This window comes from Aphelocoma coerulescens, chromosome 1A (assembly GCF_041296385.1).
Source record: "Aphelocoma coerulescens isolate FSJ_1873_10779 chromosome 1A, UR_Acoe_1.0, whole genome shotgun sequence".
Lineage (NCBI taxonomy): Eukaryota > Metazoa > Chordata > Aves > Passeriformes > Corvidae > Aphelocoma > Aphelocoma coerulescens.
In genome coordinates, this window is record NC_091014.1 from 3,961,802 (window position 1) to 3,986,993 (window position 25,192).

At 41.5% G+C, this 25,192-nt stretch overlaps 1 protein-coding gene across 3 annotated transcripts in view; it reads right to left on the bottom strand.

Moving 5' to 3' along the window:
• MKLN1 (muskelin 1) overlaps nucleotides 1-25,192 on the bottom strand; it is a 95,202-nt gene that overhangs the window by 59,820 nt on the left and 10,190 nt on the right. For 2 of the 3 annotated variants that reach the window (XM_069034344.1, XM_069034353.1), the window contains exons 2-6: nucleotides 21,122-21,191; nucleotides 13,472-13,614; nucleotides 11,973-12,061; nucleotides 6,070-6,179; nucleotides 2,054-2,246 (exon numbers count right to left, since the gene is read on the bottom strand). In XM_069034344.1, the coding sequence (XP_068890445.1) occupies nucleotides 2,054-2,246; nucleotides 6,070-6,179; nucleotides 11,973-12,061; nucleotides 13,472-13,614; nucleotides 21,122-21,191 (605 nt within the window). The remainder of the gene's footprint in view (nucleotides 1-2,053; nucleotides 2,247-6,069; nucleotides 6,180-11,972; nucleotides 12,062-13,471; nucleotides 13,615-21,121; nucleotides 21,192-25,192) is intronic. The other variant, XM_069034357.1, reaches the window with a different exon arrangement.

The following is a 25,192-nucleotide window of genomic DNA, read 5'->3' on the forward strand; positions in this document are numbered from 1 at the left end:
GTCTGTTACTACCAAGACTTGCTTCTTATACTTGCTGGAACAAAAAAAGGACTGATAAAACAAGCTACAGCGTATTTCTCCAGCTCACTTAAGTGATGCCGAGCTCCTCAGCCTCCAAAAAGGGACATGATTACAAAAACCAGGGAAGGAGGATTATCCACATCAAATCTGACAGGAAACAAGTTGTCTGTCAGACAGAACAATACAAGACCTACAGTTTTCTACCAGGCCAGTCCTTTGGCAGTACTTCCACACTTGGTAAAGCAGAGCACTGCTGACAGCAGCCCCCTCTCAGCATACATTAACTAGTAAAAGAAATTAAGATATAACAGCTCAAAATATGAGGCTACAAACACTCACTTCATTAGTGCCCAAGAAAAAAATTCCATTTTTGAGACTACTTTTTCAGCACATTCTAAGATTTTGAGTGAAATTCCATTCAAGAAATCATTTCCACTCCAGCCTGCAATGAAGTGGAAAGAGGACAGCCTCCAGGCACTGAGATTAAGCCATGGCCAAGGCAGCAGAGCGAGGCAATGATAAAATCATCACCATCAGCACACAGCACTCCTCTGGCTGCTGCAGCATCGTGGTGGGCTCATCAGCTCCCTCCAGGCACTCGTGTCTTTGAGACACAGACAGCACCAGCTCCCTGCTGTTTTTCCAGCCTGCAATCCTCCCTTGCCCTTACAATTCAGGAGGAAGCTGCCAGTTGCAAAATGCCCCTGCATTGCAGGAAGCTGTTCACACTCCCATCCCAGTCAACACTCCGCTGTCTCAGGAGGGTGAGGATGAACATGGCAATTATCAGTCTCAACACTTGTAGCTGCTCATGGAGCTCAGCACAGGGCAGGTCTCAGCTGTTCTGTCTGAAGAGAAACCTTGAGCCAAACCCATAGAAAACTATTTACTGCAGTTTCGGAGGACCTGTTGCAATAAGCTCCTTAAAACTGAGCTCAGTTGAACAGCTTAGTCACAAAAAGATGGTGAGTTTTCATGGAAGACAACCCTTGATTTTCATCACATTCTGAGAACCACTTCCAGCTTCAGTGGTACAAACCACACTGATGGAAGTCAAGCAGGTACACCGGCATCCATCCAAAGGTATTACAAAATAACTGATTAGCCCAGAATTAGAGAACAACATCTCTGGTGCCAGCTATCCATGAAATTGGTTCACTAAGTCTCTAACTCTACTGGCATCAGACACAAAGTTTTTCTCTTACGCCAGTACAAGTTTCCAATAACGAGTGACTGCACAGAGTCAAAAAGCTCTACACCCACCACCAAGAGCGCCCCAGTTTTATCAGACTGCAATCCAAAACTGCTGCACAGATCTTGAGAGTCACTTCAGTGCAACAGCCCCACTCTTTCTGTATCCTATTCGATCAAGAGAGAGTACATCTCCCTCCTTTTAGGAGCTGATAGCTGTTTATACACAGTGTTTTTAAGTAGGAAGCTTCCAAGTAAAAAATTAATAGCAGTTCCAATGAAACTGACTGCCCTGCAAAGGTCCCACTCTGCAAAGAACAACAGGCTCTGCCTGCTGCCACTGACTTCCACACCATTCTCCAAGGATTATTTTCCCCATAAGCAAAGAGAGTAGCCTCATCCAGATACACCCGAAAACTTCTGCGTGAACACCAGTTCAGTGGTGAGCTCCAAGCAGAAACCATGATCCTGATCACCACTGAGAAATCCAGTCTTCTGCTTCCCTACTCACCATTCCAGTGACTTTACTGACAGTTAAGCCCACCCTCAGCTTGCCAACACTTACATGAAGAACTTTTCTTTACCCACTCAAGTGCACCTCACTGTCATCTCTGGGGGAAAGAGACTCCAAAAGTAGCAGTGGTAAGAGATTTCATGAATTTTTATCCTTCATCACATACACACTCACAAGTCCAAAAGCTGACAGCACACCAGAAATGAAACAACACACGGACCTGCCAATTCTACTACTAAGCACGTTAACATTCAAAAGAAGGCAATACTTCAATTACAAAAATGCTTTTTGTAAAATTAATGAATCAGATTCCTCTGATTCTCTTACCATTCACAGCTTTTTCTATCAGCTCTTCACAAGCATCGAAGTCCCCCTTCAACACCAGTTTGTCGTGCAGGTCTGTCAACATGGGGTGCTCCAGAGCAATCTTGGTTTTCTTCTGCAGCGACTCAAAAGCCTCGGTGTAGTTGTGCTGCCGAAAATGCTTTAGGCAAAGGCGAATGGCTTCCTGTTCACGGTACTACTGGAACACAAGAAAACCTCTGAGACGTGGAGATTTTTCCTTTGACCAGCACTGCTGGCAACTACCTGTGAACCTGCCCAGAGACAGGATCTCTTATCCACACCACACAAATGACTCGCGAGCTCACGGAGGAACGCTGTGTGAGAGACATTACAAGCTGTGCAGGCATTTACTTTCCAACAGTATAGAAATTATACAACTTGGTATCATCCAATTTAATAAGCATACAAGAAGAGAGTGCCGTGGTGTCCCAGATCTCTTGAGGTGACCATTATTTCCCCCCCATCCGCTTGGCCCTGCTGTTCGAGGCCTACATGAAGCACAGAGCAAGAAAAAGCCTTCACTATCAGCGTTACATAATTTGATTGTATGACTCTTACATAACAAAATAATTTAGAAGAGTAAGTAGGTCACAGCTTTTCTAGAAGCAGAAGGAAAAAAAAAAGCCGCGAGAATGGGAATACTTGCAATGACCAGCACTCCTGCCACAGAAAGACAGAAGGCTGACCCCAAATCCTGCGGGGTCCTTTCGTGAGGGTTTGGGATCAGCAGCACCAAGGATTTATGTGCACACCAAAGTTTTAACTTCTGAATATTTCCCTGCATCTTGAAGCAGAACCTCTGCTTTCACACCATGGATGGAGCCACAGCTGCCCATCTCCCACTCAGCTGTGGGAACGGGTGAGAAAGGTGAGATAAAACCCACGCGGGGTCAAACATCCTGGCACAGACACACGAGGGAGTAGTAAACTCTGAGTAAGAGCTACAATTTTCAAAGCTGCTAACAAGATGCATAAGAAACACAGATTTTGAAGTTGATAAGTAGCAGAATCACTTATTTTAAATACACTTTTCAAGCCTAAATTCTAAGGCATTAAAGAAAAAAAAAATCTCAATTTCCATCTTTAACACACAACTACTGTGGTAAAAAGCAAATGGAACTTTAAGCATCTATAAGACTGATCAAATTACAGACAAAAGATTTTACTCCTAAATGGACACTACTGGTAAAAATGAAGTTTATAGTATTTAAATGAATAGAATCTTTATGAAAACCTGGAACTAACACTGACATTCAACAAAAATTAGTGCTCTTGAAATAATGGCTCGATAGCAAGAATCTCATAAACTGAAGTGGCTAAAAAGAAACACGGCCATGGGCTGTATTTTTAGTTCTTAATCCATCAGTATTTCACAGCTGCAAATAGCCAGAACTACGCATTTTTAGAAAACCAGTTCCCAGCCCACATAAAGGCCAAGGACATGTACCGATAAGAATGCAAGGCTTCAGCAAAGGAATATTAAAGCTAAAATAGTTTTACAGCACAACTGGCAAAAAACAACTCCTTTTTTTCTTTCCAAGAGATACCTAAGACATGCTCTTTAAGCAAATCTTCACTTGCATGAGTCAAGGCCAAAACCAAATTAGATTTTTTTGTTCAAAGGGATAACAAGCAAAAGGAGAGCTGCACACCAGTAACTACCAGCTTCTGCATTTTCAGATCCTCCAGGTTAGAAATAAGACAAAATGAAGACTTGGGATAGAAGGTACCTCCTCCCCTCCTCGGAGCCTCTCATGACTGATAGACTTGGCTTAGATAGACAGGAATGACTTGGATGGAGTTTGGTCACTTGATGCTATAAAAGTTTATACTCAAGTGACACCATAGTAGTACCTCAGAAGTTAAATGTAAAAATTTGCTCTAAGCAAAAAAAGTGTATAAAAAGCATATAAAAGGCTCCTTTTTAAATGCTGTCATACAGGTTTAAAGAGATGACAATCCAAATAATAGCTTTGATCCAAAGCTGTAAATAATTCCTATGGTTAAAAACGTAACAAGAGCATGAGACTAAGACATCAACACTGTCAAATACACTCATAGAATTAAAAATACTTAGATGTGTTCATTAGCAGAAGTGGTACCCAGTAATAAACTACCCCTTCTTAGGTGCTGAAGTATGTCCACTCTTCAGGAAAAAGGAGTAAAGCTTTTTGAAGGCAGTAGGCTGAGCTAGACAGCGAGGAGAAAGCACTAAGGAATGTTTCAGCCCTTATCCATTATCCCCCACTCCACTCCACACAGGAGAGGGAGGTTTTGTTGGCACATTATGAAAAGGAAGGACAATGTGTTGTAGAACCTTCCTCTCATCTGATGTCGCAGGCAGTGAAGAATTATTACACTTCAAAGCCTCTGAGATTTCCAAAAACACATATGAAAATATTCCCACCATCTCAAAGAACAGGAACAAACAGGTCAACCTTTCTGCCTTTCCCTAAATATGGGTCAGCACATCCTTCTCCATGGATCCAGCAACAGTGGCCTCTTCTCTGTGAGAGAGGAGAACATCAGTGACACATGCACTCATCACCAAAAACTTGGCAACAGATCCTAGTAGAGCCCAAACCATCGTGAGTCAGTCTCCGCACTGCTGCTTTGGGGCTCCAACCTTTAGGAGAACAATGCTGGCACCCCTTGAAGAAGCTGTCCCTACACACAATGCTGACCAGGAAAAGTGCCGATTCCATGGGATAATATGGAACAAAACAGACATCATCACTGCATGACTCCTGACCAAAAAACCATAAAATCAGAGCTTCCTGCTTGCAGCAACTGGTCCAAACTGCCAGAGACACTACCATGTGCAGAGCCAGCAAAAGGAAAACCATCAGCAGCTTCTGTCAACTGGACTTTTCAAAACTGGACATCCAGCATCAGCTGACTCATGACCACACCACCACTTGGATCATAAAGCAGCTCCAGACAACTTCCACTGTGCTGGTTATTTAAATCCTCCACAAAGCAGCTTATGATGTTGATGCAAATGGGGACGAACCAAAAACCAGTCACATGGCTTCTTCACCATTCTGGCAGCACCATGAACTGGTGTGGGAGTCTCAGTACTGATCACACACAACCTCTATCCCCTTTTAAGTTCTTCCTTCTGGAAGTAGAAATACACTGCTCCACTATTCAGTCCTATTCAGCTGGGAAGGATGTCTTCTCTGCAACATAGTATCAGTTTCATTAATTGTTCCGGAAGATTCAATGCACAAAATGCAGCAACAAAATGGGTTCTGGTTGTCAGAGTACACTTCCCTCCAGCAGGAGAGGCATCTCTTATACTCAATTAAATACAGGTTATAAAAATAAAGTTTGGAACCCTTTGAACTTTCTGTCTGTTGAATGACAAATGGCATCAATCATTCCATGTCACAGCTCAGTGGCACCAGCCCCACTCTGTTCCAGGGTACTGAGCAAAAAGACAGTAAGAGGGAAACAGCAAAAGTTCAAGGAACTGCAACAGGAACGACACCAATGTAGATTCTCTTTCAAAGAAAGTCATTTTTATATGCTGTAACAAAAGCTGCATCTGTAACCCAAAAGGCTCTGGACTCCAGGCATGTTAAAAGAATGACTAATCAGAAGGCAGGAAGAAGGAGAAATGGAATCAGGTTTTGTTAAGATTAGTTTCCCTTCCAATACAAATACTACTTCACTAATATTGTCCCCTCTGACTCAGTGTTCCTTTCTTTCATGTCCTTCTTGTAACGTCCACCTGGTGGGTTTTTTGGGTGACGCTGGTGGTTTTGGGGGGTCTTGGGGCTGTTTTGTTGGTTTTTCAAAGAGAACAGACAGATAAAATTCAGAAAGTTTCCCTTAGAGTCAAAGTCAGCCACGTGGTTTCAACTGTGCATGTTTGCTGTTTTAATAGCTGATATTCAAGGAATGAAAAGGTCACATCACTCCAGTAAGAGAAGTTTCACAAGATTCTGAGACTGGGAATCTTCAAACAAACGGCATCTAAAATGCAGGCCTACCTTGCTGTACCAGTTGAGGCAGGGCTGGACCACATCTGGATCATCAATGCCATTTAGTTCAACATACCAGATACTAAAATTGAAGCTAGGTCCCCAGGATAAGAGTGGAACTGGAGAAGAAAGGAAAAGGAGAAAAAGGATGCATAAACATCAAACCACCACTATTGCAACAGAATGCTTCTAAAGTTTACACAAAAGTCAGTATTTCTGACTTAAGTTCTAGCTCATTTAACTTAGCTTAGCAAAATTATCAAATATATCACGTTCAAGTTGTCATTTAAAGCAACCTGTGCTGAGCAACATTAACACAGCAGATCATTACAAAGCAGAAGCTTGCTTTAAGCAAAAGAGCAAAAACACTATCATTAAGAACAGCTCCAAGAGGCAACAAGCTTTGACAAGGATGGGAATCACAAGCATACTAGCGATAGTATTTGTTCCTCATAGTACATTTATTTCCCCATTTGTCAGCAACAATTATTTCCCCTAATGGTGAAGACAAGAAGCTTGGGTATTTCAAATTTCACAAAATTAGTAACATCTGCAAGTTGTGGAGGAGGGAGAGAAGGATAACTGTCAGTTTCTAATTTAAAAACTCCGATTTTTTTTTTAAGCTTTAATCTGTTCAGTTTTTTTGCTGATACTATTTTATCTGAATATTGGAACAAATTAACTTGAAATACTAAAAGACCCATGAAATACACTACAGCCTCTCACCTATGGCTTCTCTACCACACTGGGTTAACATCTGTGGCCTTGCACTGATTTCGTGATTTATCTGCAGGTTAAGACTTGGTTCTGCTTTTTGAAGCAACTCCAACTCCCAGAAAACTTGTGTGTGAACTCTGACTCCTTAAAACTGCAGTGAAATCAAGTGGTTTCATTTCAAATACTTTTGTTTCCTTTTTATTTGACTGTAACTGATAAACAGGAAAAGACAGTATTGAAGTTGAATGAGCAGTTACCAGCAACAGCAAGGAGTCCACTACCTCCTCCCTTCCACTATTTTTGCCACAGAGAAATTGCTTGTTGTCTTTCAAACCACCATGAAATACCACTGAGATTAACCTGTTGAACTCATGTTTTTCTGACCTACTCCTTGAGGAAATAAAAACCCCAAACTCATCATAAAGTTGTTCCCGAGCTCTCACAGGTTCTTAAGTATTTATACTTCAAACAAACTACATCTCTGACTGTCTGCAATGTGTTTGGGCACAAGGCACATGATTTTTCTAAGTTTTAGAGGGTGTGTTTACAAACCTATTCCTAAAGACTCACGATAACTTCTGGGAACAGTCAAGATCCAAAGAGACACTGTATATGCAACTCTTAACTGATTTTAATACCCCTAAGTAGGTATTTGCTATGTCACAGCTCTCAAATCATCTTTTCAAGCAGTTTTTTTTCAACTTGATTATTCAGCACACAGTGTGATGCTTTCAGAGCATTTCCTTGTAGGAGCATTTTTGCAGAGACATGAGAGAAGTGAAGTGGTCAGAAAAACCAAGAGGCACCTGTCTTTCATCCCCTGCACAACCTGAGTGCTGCCAACATGGTAACTTAACACCATAAAACATGACTGCTTCTAAACCCAAGTTTGGTCCCGGATATCCTACCCATTACTGCAGCAGTCTGACAAAATACCACATCTAAGGTTAACACCTTTGGTCTGTCCTCAAGCCTGAACACACAGACCAGACCAAACTGAGGTTAAATTTGGTATTTGGTCAGCTATAAAGATCAAAGTCTATCCATCAGCTCACTGAACTGAAACACTCAACTAAACCACAGACCACCTCAAATGGGCCAAGACCATACATTTCCTGATGGTGAACCTGAGGCCAATTTCCTAACCAAAGTATTACCACCTTCTCTATCCACCTCTATTTCTTTTCAGCAATTCCCCTCAGAACTTACATAAACTTCTCTCAGAAAACAGTTAACAATTCATCCCCTTATCTTTGAAGCCAACTGCAACACCTAAGAAGTTATTGGGATGCACAAAAGAATCCCAGGCAGCTCTCACCACAAGAAAAAGCAAAGCCAACAACTTACTGACATTTGTCCTCCCCACAGTTAACTGGGAGCTTCCAAGTCTTTTTTACCAAAAGGAATAAAAAAACCACCAGAAATGGTGATTTTAACAACAAGATTTTCACAGTGCAACCATATTTTCTAAGGAAAGCACATTAAGGTGTACAGGAAAGGGAAGGCAAACACTTCCCCAGCACTGCACTGGCAGAGAAAACTGAGCCTGATCTCTGTAAACTACTCCATAGGAGCAGGAAAAGAAACAAAGCTGAAGGTTGAGACTGGAACGTGATTTCTATTCCAGTTAGGCAAGCTGAAGTGTTCTGCTGGATCATCTCCCCATTTTTTGAACTTCTTTCCTGACTCCCAGGAGACACCTCTCATCCCTTCTGCCCCCTCTTTTTTGAGGCTTCCATAGGAGTGCTCAGATCTTCAGAAAAATCTCCTTTTAGAGCACCCACAACCTGACTTCTACCTGGAAAGAGAAGGCACTAAGTACAGCCTGGAAGCACTTTTTTCTGCACACCTTTGAGATGGTAATACACTACAATCAAAGGTGTTGAATGCCTAAAGCTACATAATTCTTCCAGTTCTTATCATAAAGCCACCTCACCAAGTTTTGTTCCTGCAGGTACCACAGCAATCCATCCTAAAACGTGTAACTGTTCGGAGCAGTTGAATTGTCACTCCACAGTGAGAGGAGCTCAGCAGAGGAAAAATAAGTTTTTAAAAAATCAATATTCTTCTGAGAAGCAGAAGGTATTTGAGTCACTTAAACACTTCTTAATCCACACAAGGATGATTTTAAGGGCTACTTCTCAATAATAGCTATGCCTAGACAAGGATTGCAACTCTACAGTAGAGAAGATAATAGCAAAGGCATTAAACACAGTTATTTTAAATACCTCTCTCAAGCTAATTTCTGTGTCCCTCATCTACAGTCAGACATACAAACATGTACACTTGCAAAAATGAAGAAAATATCCATTAAAAAAGTATCCCTCATTTTTGTTCCATCAAAGCCTAAAACTCTTGAAGCCTAGTTACCAAACCCCATGCTAGTAACAAACTTCAATGAGAATCACACCTGGTACTTTTCAAGCTCTTTCATGGCAATCAGTCTTTACACCTTCTGCTCTCAAGGACACAGCACAGAAAAATCTCTGCTTGGAGGAATCATGAGAACAGAGCCAGAAACAAAGCTCACAGACATGAAAAAGATTATTCTTCAATATTTTGTCAGGATAAATATCTTCTTCCCTCTCTCCAGTTCTTTAATGAGGTGCTACATGAAATGTAAAAATTACCTGTCAAGTAGGTCAAAAGCCTGCACAACTGGGCATTTCAGTGCTCAGGAACCGAAGTTGAAGTAATTAAACTAGCAGAAGTGCAAGGCTTTTCTTGACAGAAGGAGAGAGGTTATTCTTTCTGTGTTTTATGAGCCTGAAAATTCCTCTGATACGTGAGCAATGGTAGCTGGAGCAGGAATTGTCCCCTCTCCCGTATCTCCCCATGGCTCCTCCTGCCCCATGCCCCCATATAAACCCCAGTGTTGTGTCATTGACAGTGCTGTTGTAGGTCCCTGTGCTCATCTGTGGAATCATGAAGCCAATTCCTGATGCAGGTGCTGTGAAACCCCAAACCCAAACCTCACTGATAGTGGGATTTTGCCATGTCAGTCCCCGAGAGTCCAAAAGGGCAGATTTTGGCCTCATTTCCTGGCACTGTTACAAGGAACACAGCACGGTGCTTGAAATTTTGAGTTACTTTGGCTAGCAGCTTGGAAATTTTAACAAACTCAAAACATTTTCAAGCTGTGAATCTGAAAAATAACAGAATTTCATAACAGTGTTTTGCAGTTGTTTCGCAGCAAAAAACGCTCTCACAACTTCATCAACAAAATGGCACCGGCCATCAACCAGAGGCTTTCATAGGTTTGGGTGAAAAGATCATTTCCAGTTCTGTCCTAGCAAAGGAATTCCTTCATGGAAGACAGCTTCAAGAAATGGAAGGCTATAGATAAGAGTTAAAGGAAAACTCACCTCAAACCACAACTAGTGAGGAAGTGACAGCTCAGTGCAAACCTCATATTAATTGATACAATAGAGAATGCTTATTCATGGAATGGTTTGGGTTGGAAGGGACCTGGAAGAGCATCCAACTTCATTCCCCTGAGGTGGGCAGGGACACCTTCCACTATCCCACGTTGATTCAAGCACATCCAACCTGGCCTTGGACACTTCCAGGGATCCAGGGGCAGCCACAGCTTCTCCGGGCAACCTGTGCCAGGGCCTCTCCACCCTCACAATCAGGAATTTCCTCCTAATATCTAATCTAAATCTACCCTCCTTCAGATAAGGCCACTTCCTCTTGTCCTATCACTGCATGCCATTGTGAAAATTGCGACATGAAGATCCCATCCCAAGAAAATAAGGTACTCATGTAACTTCAGAGGAAAACATCCTGGTAGTAGAAAGTAATCAGCGTTTCACTTTCATAACAAGTTTCAACTCACTGCTACACTTCATTTCATCAGAACACACTTTTCTGGAATACAATTTACACATCCAGAGAAGCAGCCAGAAATCTTTCCATTGGCTCCTTTAGCCCTCCAGGAACCACTTGATGCTTTTTAGCCACTGAAAAATAACATTTTCCAAAAACCTAATGCTGGAAGCTTCAGAATAAAAAATAAAAAATAAAAGTTTTTTAAAATTCATTTAACTTCCCTGATGTAGTCAACCTTTAACTCGATTCCTCTGCTACTCTTGAGGTTTCCTAAAGCCAAGCACTACAGTTGCTTCCAAAAGTAGCAGCCAGAAACCAGCCCAGTGAACAACCAAATCATCTGCTTCTCTAAGAACAGGAAACCCCACAAATGAGTACCGGATTCCCAGCCTGAAGCTTTCAGTTCCTGACAAACATGAAGAGATTCAGAAACAACACATTAGAGCAAAGGGCTCTGAGGGGAGCCCCTACACAGCCACTATCATCAGAGTCTTGGCAAAGGAATTACCCAACACATCAAAACACTCCTAAATTCATCTAAATTAGCCAACAGGATCTTATCTCATTTTTCAGCAACTACCTCCTTGCTCTATTTTTAACCTTAAACAGCTAGTTTAAACCCAGTCATTCTTGTACTATCTCAGTAGGTAGGAAGGGAAAGATAAATTTACTGAGCAAGCTGAAAGGCTCCAAATCCTTGGATTAAATCCAAGAACTGTAAGACTCTTGTTCTCTCTGGCCTGCAGAAAGCAAGGAAGAGACATCCTCACCTGCTCCCAATCACACGTCCCAGCACCCAGCCTTCAGGAGCACCCCCTCAGCCCCTGCCCCAGCCAAACCAGACATCAGGGGGTACAACCCTTCCCTGCCCCTGGGTGTCATCTTTAGCCAGAGGTGAGTGAGACATCGTGATTAGAGCAGCAGGGAGAGAACAAGGGAGGCTTCTGCTGTTGCTTTATGAGTTGCGAGCGTGTTTGAGAACGAAACTTTTCAAGCTTTTTCAGACTCCAGGGCTGCCAATACTGAAACTTTTACTGCTATTTAGCTTAGTAATTTATTTAAAGCTCTATACAGCAATTCATAGGAGGACAGTAAGCAGCTTCTCCCGCAATTAGTTGACTCAACAGCTGTATTACTGAAAATTGCTCTATTTTGCTTTCACTCTGCAGGATTTAAATTATGAAGCTACTATTTCTTATTAACAGGACTTCACTGTGTTCCAATCTAACCAGACTAAAAGATGATGAAATGGAACAGCTATTGTGGATACTTTGCCTGAGTACAATGAAGTCACAAGTGCCAAGACCGGCACAAGTATCAGAAGAGATTATTTTCTACTCAGAATGCTGAAAAAATGCATTTACCTATCTTAATGAATCGACAGGGGAACATCTGTTCATCAATTTTATGCTTCAAGGTGAATGTTTCTTTGTTATAATCATTCTTTAAGCCACTGTGGGAAAAAATAAATAAGGTTACTAAATCTTACCTTGTATTTTAGGACTAGCTAATAAATGCAATCTAGGTCACGCCTGAAACGCGAAGCTTGTTTCATACCACTCTGAATTATCAGTACATGTGCTGGACCAAGGCCTGGGCTGCTCTCCACCTACCTGTGCCTCCCTGGGAGGCAGTATTGGGATTCTGGGAGGGAACTGGCTTTGGATCAATGCTGCTCCTCTGCATCTGGAACCCTGAGACTTCAGCTCCTGATATACTGAACTGCACTGTTCCATTCTCAAGAGGGAGGTGGACCAGATCTCAAAATTATCACCCTGACAAAGTGCTTTGTGATTCATTTATGGACATTACTTACTCAAATATTTAGTATAATTTATCAAAAATCTTAAGTCCATTTTAACCAAAAATACAAGTACAGGTCACAAAATGAGGATTTTTATTGAACTTCGGACAAGTGAAATTATACTAAATGCCAGTAATTACTATGATACTAAAAGACTTCTCCCCCCACAATTGTAACAGCAATAAAGGCAGATTTCAAGACTGATCTATCTAAGAGGGCAAAAGTGTGGGAAGGGTTGTTGGATAGATTCTATACAGTCTTGAATGACACCTGCAATGTAGAATTTCCCATGTTTCTCAATGGCTACTCTGCTTGACTACAAATGATGTACCCCATACAATCCCTGGAGATGGACTTCTCTTCTGTAGGCCTCCCAAAATTTACAAGTTCTTGCTAATCTTTTCTCTTGTACTCCTGGATATTTAACTCTCATTTCCCTTTCTGAAACAGCAGACCCCTTAAAAGGCCCTTGCAAATTTATATTAGCAACTACTCAGAAATTCTGGATAACCTGAACAGCCTAAAGGCTCTTTCTTTAGTACCTGACAGTACAGCGCTACCAAATGCAACTAAACAAAGGAATATGCAAGTTTCCATTTGCCTGTTTGATCTATTTACCCATCTGAAAAAGGCAGAGCAGCTGACTAGTTCAGATCTTTATGGCTGCAATGAGGTTTTTGACATGGGGAGGTTACTTGGGTTTTTAGAAATTACTTCAAAGTCCCCTACACCTGGGGAATCATTTCTCCTGTGCCTCAAACACATGGAAGGAAGGAACTGCAATCCAGCAGCGCTGCACCCTGCGCTCAGCTCTTCCAAATCCCCAAGAGCTTGCTCTCCACAAATCCTCTGTGGTTAGAGCAGGATAAGGAAGGCTTCCTGGAGCAAGCGCTGGGATTGCTGTTCTCTGACCCGACCACAAACATGAGGGCAGCCAATGGCAGGGTCACAACCACAGCTCTGCCCCACTGCTGGCCATGTGTCTGCTGGGGAGCCAAGGGGGAAGAGCATTCTGGTCCAGCCTTTACAGTTCCCAGAGCTGATGGAATCACGTCTTACCTGGATAAGAGATCTGTCATATTCTCCTCATTCATCCCACCAAAGACTTTAAACTTCTTTAAATTGCAGACATGTGTTTTCTCGTATTTGCCAAATGTGATGCTCTGGACTATGGCAGGTCTTTCAAGCTTCAGAATCAAATACTGCAGAAAAGAGAACAGTGAGTTTGAATATTAAAGCCAAAGCAAAACACACTAAGGGAGAAGCATTACAACCTCCAAATATTCAGTTTACACAGCCAGAGAATGAAAGTGAAGATGAAACCTCCCCATTATGGTATTTTCTCATTTGGTCCTGGAATGAAGGAAAGATTTTTTAAGAATATTACTTTAAAAGCAGTTTACCTAGGAAAAAGATTTGGTTGAACTACTTATTCCTAGCAATTCTATTCAGAGATTACATACATTCCTTTAAGTTGGACGCAAGACTTCCTGAAATCTGGCAAATAGGATCAAACTACAGAGAATGAAGATTCAAACGCCCACTACAGCCTGAAATGAAACCTAAACGGAATACACAATTAGATAAATACAGTATGTTCCACATGCTAAGAGAACATCAAATTACTTTTCCTCTCTGGGCTGATGCTGTTTAACCACTGAACACTAAGTTCGGTGTGTGGCAAACATAGGAACCAACTGCTTATTATTAACCATCCCAAATAAAAGGGAGCCACTTAATGATAGAAAAGGAGCTTTACATGGAAAATGATGAAAATGTTCTCCCTTGTGAACATTTGCTCCCCTCTCACACTGGGTGGACACAATCTGTGTATGAGTAGTCAGATTATCTATACAAAGGCCACAGCTACCAGCTTCACCAGCACTGCTGGAGGAAGAGGTCTGTTCCCATGGAAAAGCAGATGCAAGGAAGCACTTGCACCATCCATCAGGGTCCACCGAGCACATTCCCCTACCAAACAGCTCTTGTGGGGAGTCTGGAGACACTTTGTTTTACAGAATACACCGAGTTTTATATCCGAAAACAATGTGTTTCATTCTCTTCCCTGATTTCTCAGAAATAAGCAGTGCACCACAGAGGCAAAGCACAGAATGACAATTACTCATCGTGCTTGATTTTGTTACAAAACCCTGTCATCAGGACTCCAGCACGAGCAGACCAGCACACTGTAGGACACCTCCCACCGCAGGCTCTGCTGGTGGCCCTGTCCTCCACGCAGCAGCACCGCCAAGCCAGACATGATGCCTGAGTTTTGGTCTTTCAGCAACATCAAGTAGAGTTATTTGCATGTGGGTGGCTGCTTTCTGTAGAGACTGAGTAGTATCTCCTATGCTAAACAACTCCTTCAGTAGGACAATCTTACCCTAGACAGGTAACTTTTGGGAGAGCAGCAGAAAAAACTTGCTCATCCATTTAGTTCTCAGGTTTTGTTTTTTGTCTCAGCCCTATAAAGCAACTAATTCTCAGTCTAGGAGCAGTACTGATATTGTTCTGGAGAGCACCAGGATAAAGGTATGATAAATAAAGGTTTGACCTCAATGGCTGGTTCCTACTACATTCAGAGAAAGCTTAGATTAAGAGAAATACTTGTATATAGAGCAGTTACAGGTGAGGATGTAGATTGGATAGGTACTAATAGCAGATTTACTGTCAAAGATGTTTCCAGCATCTCATTTTTTTTCAAAATGAAGAAAATCAACCAGTATCAGCACTGTGAGGGTACAACAGAAGAATGCTTTGGTGCTTTTCCAAATACTTTTAATGAAAATTTTCTAGCTTTGTGAAGAACGCCATCCACCTAAATGTCAGAACCCACTGTTTACGCAGCAGCAAGCCATGCTGTTGTCTTGAAGTACTTCCCAAACTTCAGGAAAAGAACCCCACTAAAATTCTACAGAGAAAACTGATTTTCTAAAGCAGGAGAAAGGAAAGGATGAGCAAAAGGACGGTCCTTTAATGAGCAAGGCAGCACTTGATACATGGCACAGCCCGCTGCCAAAATTCCCATACAGAACAGACAGTACACAATGTCTAAGAACTCCTCCTACACCATCATATCTTCCCTGCAGATTTCTCCCAAAGCTGGAAAAGCGAAGCCAGCACTACCAGCAATTGCAGTTCTTAATCCTGCTGGAATCCCAAACCTAATGCCTGGGCCATGAACACATACTTTCTCAAGTACCACACAAGATTTGCAAAAACTTGGCACAAACGTCACCCTGCATTATTCAATTCTTACCCTAAATTAAAGGAGAGAAAACCAGGACTGCAGTTAAGTCCTTTATGCCTGGAAGGGAGCAAGGCACAGCAATTACTCCACATGGCCAGCAGTGATTTCTTAACCCTACAGATAGAGAGGGAACTCTGCCGCCCTCCTTCCCTCTTCCACACATCCCACCATCTGCTGAGTCATGCAGATCTTACAGAAAATAGAAGCACAAAAACTAAAATCAACCTTTTTTTGTGAATTGTGTCTGCTGACTGATATGGAAACAAAGGACAGATTTGTTTTAAAACCCTGTGCCTAGGTACGTATTTTTCTGTTTTTTAATGAATACATAGACACATATCAAATTGAAAGACCTTCAAACTAAAAGATAAATTTAGATCAGCTATTAGGAATAAATTCTTCCCTGTGAAGGTGGTGAAGCCATGGCACAGGTTGCCCACAGAGGTTTTGGATTCCCCATGCCTGGAAGTGTCCAAGACCAGGCTGGGGGGTTTGGAGCAACTTGGGATAGTGGAAGGTGTCCCTGCCCATGGCAGGGGGTTGGAATGAGATGAGCTTTAAGGTCATCTATAATTCTATAATTCTATAATTCTATGGTATATACATAAAAATACAGAGATGTACTTTTTGGGTTTCTATACAAACACACACTACTGCCACTGTGTGGGTACCAGCTACGAATCCCACTGATGTTGAAAAAACACACTGCCTCAAGAGCTGCTAACAGCTGGCTGCATGGATATTTCTGGACTGCTACCAGGATTTTAGCTGGGACAGACTATTCTCTGTAGCTCTGAAGGATGTGACAGTAATGTCTGTAAGATCAAGTGATTTATTCAACCTGGAAAGAACAAGTCTATGAGATTTCAGGCAAATACATACACCAAGACATTTGACACTTTTCCATTTTATTGCTGCGAGCAACATCAGTATATTTAAGGTCCACGTATTCATGCAGTATTCCAAAAATCCAAACTATAACTGAAGTGTTTGTCCATTAGAACACAGCACACAGATTAATTGGCATGACTGAGCAAAAACCACAGCCCAGTTGTTAGGCCTCATATCACAACACTAACAAAAAAAGGTGCTACAGAACATTAGAACAGCAAAACTTCTGGTTTCTGATTCAACACATTTGTAAGTAAATATGCACAAAGAGTAGAGTAAGTCACATACGGCACTTCAGCACCCCAACAGCTCCTTACAGTGCACCCCCCAAAAAAAAGCAAGTCTAGCCCTGTCACACTGGGAGCTGCAGCAAATTCCAAACGTTTTTGAAGCTCTGGTCTGTGCTAGCATTTGATGACAACCATATGCAGGCTGCTGCATCACACAACAGAGTGTAAATTTTATTAATGTACTTTAAATTAATTCCTGATACAATCTACACAGCAGGATGGAAATCATAGGAAAACTGTTCTTCAGATGCAAAACTGAAACCAATTGTTTGGACACCACCATAAACTTTATACATATGCTCCTCAACGGTTCAAAATTCACATCTCCACAACACTGGAATGGACTGCTCAGGGAGCAGCTGGCAGAGTCACTATCCCTGGGGGTGTCAAGAAACAACTGGATGTGGCATTTAACTGGACCCTGGCACTAAAAAGGTGGTGATTGGTCACAGGTTGGACTCTGTGATCTCAGAGGTCTATTCCAACCTAACTGATTCTGCGATCAAATATGCTGAACCAGATTCCAAGCTGCACTACACAAACTGCTTGTACAATTAGAGTCACACTGTCTTTTATCAATTTCTTCCTCAGTTCTGCTGAAGCATTTTTTTTAATTAAGGAACAGTGAAGCTTGTACTGCATGTAAAATAAAACCCACAAAATAACAAAATAACAAGGGCTGCCCTTGTGCATGACACAAACATCTCAACTGCTCTTGCAATTAAGCTGGTGGCTAAATAAAAACCTATGCTTTTGTTCTACACATTAATAATCAAGCCACTCCGGGGAATTAAATGCACAGTCTTCCACATCAGACTATCACTGGAATCATCAGGATGAGCCTTTCTGACACGGCCGTGGTCTTCAGCATCACCAGCCTCATTGCTTCACACTTCCTATGTAAGACGAGAACGACATTAAAAATAGAACCATCAGCCCTCTCCTGCCTGAATAGGTTACTACGTAACAGGTTTGTTATTAAATATATAATTTCTGGGTCATCTATTTCAAGACTCAAGAAAGATATCTAGTTTAATAAACAGAAAAACAGCTGTCAGATGTATTTCCTTTCACTGGCACTCATTCATAACCAACTGGTGGCTCCCATGGCCACAAGAATTATTTAACTCTACCATACCCATGAAGCCCGGAAAACCCTTTACTAAATATAGTCACATGGCTACACTTCAAGGGACTACACTTCCACTTTCATTTTCTTTCTCTTTTTAAAAAGGTCTGGTATGGACTTTAGCACATCTACTGCATTTTCACTGTGTTACTGAACACATTTTGATGTTTTTACCTATGTTCTTCTGATTTGTGCTCTGAAAGAAAAGGTGCCTGGAAAGGTTTTGTTTCACTCAGTCAGGGAAGGGAATAAACCAATGTTTAGGGACTCACTCATATTTTTACCTCTAAGACAGCACAGCATTATCACCTCAGCAGGGAATTGCTAAACCCTGGCATTAAGGTGAGGCACTGAGGAGACAAATACGAGCGATTAGAGCTGCAGAGCTTATTAAAATATCTCACATTGAACACGCTGGACACCAGTCCTTGTGTTGTCCCTTAGCCCTGGGTTCAGCTAATAAAGTTGGGAACAAGGAGAGCTTTTTTTCCCTGAGTTTTATTTCACTTCCTGTCCGAATTATTATGGCCACCCACACATTTGAGCAAGTGCGTCACCACACGAGTTACCAGTTTTTAACTGAAGAGCTGCCAACACAACACCCATAAAATGCCCTGCAGCTTCATTTTCTATAGGATACATGATGTCTATACCAGGGATTAAAAGTCATGTGTATACATCAACCTCCTCTGGAATATGAACTACTCAACTTGATTTTTCCCCAAATTCTCTCCTCGCCACACTTCAGTCATCCACTGTTTCAACTGAAGTTTTCCAAACTAAAATTCTGCTGTAAGAAACAAGGAAGCAGAACACCTATATAAATGTTCTTCCTGCAGTTAAACATGTCAGTCTTTCAATGGACAAGGCACAAGAACTATTTTGATCAAAATGCAAGCAGATCTGGAGTTCTCTTGTCAAGTATGAGAAACACAAATGGGAACTGCTTCTATATACACAGAAGTGACAAAAACTGCACTCTTTGCACACAGGACTCTTCTGCAGATTTTAATTCCCCACTTCCTCTTTCCAGCTAATTTTTCAACAGGGAAATTAAATCATAAAAAATGCTTTGCATGAATAATTGAACACTCAGGTTAGAAACGCAAGAAGTAGCTGAAGCATATAGTACTTTATGTAGTATAAAGGCACTGCAAATACATCGTCCCTCTTACTCAGTGCTCAGGATTGGGCTTGCTGAACACATGGGCAGCTACACAGTACGTCATATTTTCACTGTTAGATACAGAGATTCAAGCAAGAAGATCCAGCAGCATTGTCTTTTCCAGTTAGGCAGCCAGGTTTTCTGTTAAAGACTAAACTAAGTAATAGAATAAAACTCAAATACTGTCTTGCCAATCTCTGTTGCCACTATGAAGACTAGTTTTTTGCAAGCCAGGTCTTAATTCTGGATACCTAATACATGTCTCGATATGCACACACAGGTAGATAATGCCAGTGTTAATTCATCTCTCTCCTACGAAAAAGTTTGGTTTAAATGTCTTGCTTAGCATGCAGAGCAGTGCCCAACTCTCCAGGGTTGGAGTCAAGTCGTTCTGCAACAACATTTCCATTCAGGTCACGACTCACACACATGAAATTTTTGGAAGACATCTCTTTAACAAGCTTGTGTGGTTTGTACAGAAGTCTGCCACTCTAATTAATCCCTGCTTAATCTACATGTCTGAGTATAACCTGCATCACTGCTTGTCAGCCTTAAGTATAAGGTGGGAATATTCCAAAGCATCCACTTACAGTAGGTGTGTTCCCATCCCAGAATCAGATTTTTAGAAGTACTAACTGTTCAGGATGGCTCAGAAAATTGAAGAGCAGATCTGAGCACAACTAGGAGCACATCTCAGATGAAAAACCCAGTCCAAAGACACACCATGAGCCAGCCCTGCCTTGAGAACAAAAGCATCTCAAGAAAAACATGTGCTTCCTGCATGAAAGAAAGTAAAGGATGGTACAGACTGGAATACAATCCATGCTCAATACCCATTATTCAGCAATCCATAGTTCCTAGACAGACTAGAACTGCTTCAGGCTGTGGATTAAAATCCTATGTTGTTTATCAAAATATGAGTATGTAAAATAATCCAATTAAAAGAGCCATAGGTGCACAGAGGATCAGTATCAGTCTTCACATTCAAGTTTAAGGAACAAGTTAATGGAATACAAAGGATAGCTTTCCTTCTCCTCTAAAAAACCCAAAAACCTAATTTTACCGACACAATGACATAGAAGGATTGATCAGAAAATCCAGGTGAAACCTCTTCAGCTGGAGCAGATGACCTGCTGCTCTAGGGAGCCACCAGTGCAGACTCTGGATTTTTAACAGAACTCCAAGGCAAAACAACAAAATTTTCCTGGAGAAAAATCCTGTGATATTTCACTCATGAGGAATACTTGGATTAAATAAGTAGATAAGGAGAACTTTGCATGAGAGAGACACTGTGCAAGTCACTCTGCTATATATCAATACTTTAAACAAAGAATTTAAAACAAGCAACGTAAGAGACATAGAAGCTGATCAAACCATATCAGACTAATAAGGTACAGATCTAACACAGAGAGGAGGATAACATTCACTGGAGAGAGAAAAAAAAGTGGAAAAGCATTTTCTGGATAATCTAACAGCCTTAATAATAGTGAGAAAACAAATTAGATGCTAAAACCAATACAAATCTTATTTTAACAAGGTGCTTAACCAGTAGAAGAGGTGACATTCATGTCTCCAACCAGAGGCCACATTTCTAAACGTGCTGTTAGGAGAAACAAACACCAGCTCCTTAGATCTGGGATTCAGGGCCAAGAACCTACAACAGCCTCCAGTAGTGCTGACAAAGGGGGGGACCTGCACGCCTCATTAGCAGCTTAATCTCACCATAAGGTTTGATTATTTCCAGCACAACCACGATTGCCAAGGAGGAAACCTGAAACTTCCCCCGCAATGAAGCACTTCTAGAAGGATCATAAATTGCTAGAAATATAAGTATCTCATGTACCAACAACCTGCATTTTTCTCAGAGAAGGAAGCCTATAAATACGTCGATGTCAATAGCAGCAGCCCACATTTAAAATAAAAACCCCAGTACACATTAAATTGTACGACACAGCTATAGAGCAGCAGAGATTCAGGAGCTTACCTGGGGAGGATAATTGCTTTCTGAAGACCATCGTGAGGATTGATCATTTGGCCTATCCACCAAGATATTCCTAAAAAATGAGAAGCCAAAAGTAATTTAAATAACAGCTGCATAGTTTACATCTCCAATAAACGTGTTGTAGATTCAGATCAGTAACATTCTCATGCAACTACCTAAATCATTAGGTACAGACTCAGATTCTCCACCTTCTTTAATAAAGATTTTCTACATTGCCATTTTACAGGACCCATAAAAGTACACCCTCGAGCTTTGTGGTTGTGAAACGGATCGCCAAGTTGCGAAATAAAAAAAAAGCCAAATTGTGAAATAAATGTAAAACGGATGAATTTACACAGGCCTAAGTCTGTAATGAAGTGGTAAAAATGGGCTTATTCACCTCAGTGGGGTAAGAACTTTTCAATAAGGTTAAAATGATGAGCAGGAGGGTTAATAAGCCAAAAACTCTCCTTTAGTAGATAGGCAATACTGGAATGGATAGAGAGGGCTGCTAAACAACTTAAGCTTTCCTGAAGCATGGAAAGATGACCACCTGAGTCATGACAAATTTTGACAAGTATTTTTCATGAGCTACAAGCCCAGAACAACACACAAGAAAGCAGAAGTTCAGCTCTTCAACCAGCAAAATTGAGTTGCTTTCTTCATTTTGAAATAGTACAATACTTAGGTATTTAACAAATTCAAAATAGGGGATTTTTTGGCTAAAATTAAACAGATTCATCATGACAGTTACGTGACACATCTGCTTTCTCTCCTATAACCACGCAGTAAAGCTCACGTCCCAGATTAAACTAAAAAAAAAAACCCTAAAAATCCCTAAAATATATAATTATTGGCAAGGTGACAATGCACCACCTGCTGGACAGTGCTTGTGAGCTCTACCACATCCAACTAACGAACTCGTCAGCTCATAAAACTTATGTAAAAAGAAGGAAACAGTCATCAAAAGGCTTATGCCATCTCCATCTGCTGTGTAGGAGGAAAAGAACATGAGCATCTGGATTACTACAAAGGGCTGGAGGAAAAAGCACTCCAATGAAAGCACCAAAGGGAAAGAGGTTAAGTCAGAGGCTGAGCATTAACAGACAGAAATTAGCTGGCTCCTTCCACACTGGGCAGCCCAAAATCACCGCAGTAGCAACGGTATCCAAGCAGTCCCACGATGAGACAAGGGACACAGCCAGGAGCCAGACCAGGGTGGCCTCTTAAATCTGAACACTTTCGAGAGCTGGCCAACTGGCTGTGTCTATCCAAAGGCTTAGAGGACACCTCCGGATTTTCACACAGTGCAGGAATAAATCAGCTTCCCCCTCCCTTTAGCTGATTCCCATCATAACACAGCATTTATTAACACAGCGATGCCAGCGCCAATCCAGGTCTGTGGCTGCTTTATTGACCCATCCCCACTTGGGAAAACACGACGGAACAGCACTGCCCTGCACTCCAACCCCATCAAACATAAAGAACATGGCTCTACAAAATTCAACACCCAGCTAAGAACATCATTTGCAGCGCAAAGAGGCTCAACTCCAAGAGAAAACCTGGCTCTGTCTTTAATTACAATTGGGACAAAACAAACCAACCTAAGCAAAGGGAACAATTTGGGAACTGAGATACAGATTTCTAATAAAAGCTGCCAGTCTGAAGGCTAAGTCACCATTAGAAACCACAAGACACTTGCTTTTGAGAAGAATCACACCTGCAGTCTCCTCTACCATGCCACAGGCAAGACGTGGTATTTAATAAATTCTTAATACTTTTTAGCATCCGGAGAGAAAAAAATGCTAAACTTAAAGATATGTATTTTATATTAAATACTTTAGGGATCCAAAGGCAGATAAAACTAGATAATGCTATATGGCTTTTCTCCTTTATGGAACTTTATCCTAATCCTGGAACACAAGAAGACAAGTTACCATATGGAATAAATTTTATTTATGATTCCATTACATTTGTTTAAACATTAGACAACAAACTCTTCAAACGCTGAGCAACACTTGCAGGAATTGGCACTGCTGCATGGTCAGATATTGCCCAGCTGGAAAGAGGCATTTTATACCTGGGACAGATCCCAAATATCATATTTTTAGAAGTAGATTTGTTTGCTTCTCCAGGTCAAAGATCAGTTTGCCATGACCAAGGAAGATCTCAATCAGTGCAGCTAGACAAGATAAAAATTCTTTTGCAGAGAGAGAGAGAGAGAGAGAGAGAGAGAGAGAGAGAGAAAGAGAAGGGAAAGGCAGCTCACACAAAATAAAGGCTAAAAAGAAACGTGAAAGAAAGAAAGACAGCTGTATCAATGGAGTTAGAAATGTTTAAAATACATGGGTTATTAATTTATTAAAATTAAACAAACATTAAAGACAGAAGTCCATGTGTACAAAGGCAATTTACCATAACAGTTTAGGAAAATTTATGGACTTGGAGGAATTCAAGCACTGCAGCAGCTGTGAGGCAATAAGAAACAAAAAAATGCATGTCCTAAGGCAGACGCTTTTCCGTGTAAAGCCCTTTTTCTGGACATCACAAAACTCCTGCACAGTACCCGGAGGGAGACTATGCAGGTATGACACCTAGATTAAAATCTGAGAAACTTTAGAAGTGAAAATTCCATTAACACAATGACTTTCTATGTAATTTTCACAAGACATTAAAAAAAAAAAAAGGTATTTGTAAGCCCTCGAGCTACCACAATTACCAATGGTTTTACACAAGTTTCTCCTGTGAAAAAAGCAAGCCATTAAACGTGGTTTGAGATAACTTCTTATCATCAGCTGCAGATACAAGATCCAGTCTAGCACGAATCTACAACACTGCCAAAGGGACCACCCCATCCACTCTCAAAGGATCCTCCCCCTCCATGCACCAGCAGCTATAATAAAGATTTGCATAAATAACTTCTTTCATCAGATCAGTTCTCCAGTTCAGCTCACACCAGCGCCAGCACAAACTGAGACTAAAAGATGAGCAGCTGGATCCGGACAAGGGGTTCACACTGGAGTGAGCTCCCAATCCCCCCTTCCCACTGGAAGGAAACTACTAAAAAGATGAGATGATGTGGCACCTCTGCTTATGAGAAGCAAAGCAGAAGGGGCCATTTTATTAACACCACAAGCAATGCCAGAGGCGGCCCTGGTGTGCCTCATTTCCTAACCTGGCTGCCTGAAGAGCTATCAGCAGCTAAGCCTTTCTGTAAGCATTCCCATCGCTAAAAGGCAGACGGTTCCACGCAGAAAGCTCTTGGCAGAGCACGGAGCAAGTTTCTTTTTATTACCCAGGCAGACATGGGCCTTGCAACTGCTGGAAGGAGATAATTTTTCCTTTTACCAGCCCAGAAACCGTCATATCCTTTGTGCCAACTGTTGGCTGATCTCTGCTGGAATGACAGAGGTGTCCCCATGCCTGGGGACTTCTCTGTGCAAAAAGCTCTGTGGGTTCAGACACAATGATCACTAAGGGAGAGTTTTCCCTTGCTTCAATGGGGAAGAGAGAAATAAGATGACTTTGCAGAATACACTGCAAATTAGTTTTAAGGCTGCTATAATTTGCATCTAACCTAAATATTTTCATGGAGCTGCTATTAGAGAAATCCATGACTTTAGGAACGAGCCTTTAAGAATAAACAAATCCCAAACTCTCACTTTGCCTGGCACATTCACATAGCTCTTCAGAGAGCAGCTGTGCAGGAAAGGGCACAGGCTTTACTAAGAGGAATTGGAACTCAGGCTCTCTTCTAGAAAACCATTGAGCTACCAGGCCATTACACTGCAAAAAGGCACTTGGAGTGCTAGGAAAACACAGACTGGCTGGAAATGGACTAAGTACTTGCTCCAGAGTTGTCCACGTGATGATTCTTTCAGTTTTTCCTACAACCATCCCAAAAGAGATTGGGAAGAATACAGCAACTGGAATATATGGACTAGAATTTCCACTAAGTCCACTGTAAGACGTGGTGGATCAAACTATTCCAAACACGTGGAACCCTCACAGCAGCCAGCAGAAAGCATCCACGGAGATAATCCTGCCCAGCCTAGACACTGGAATGTACACACA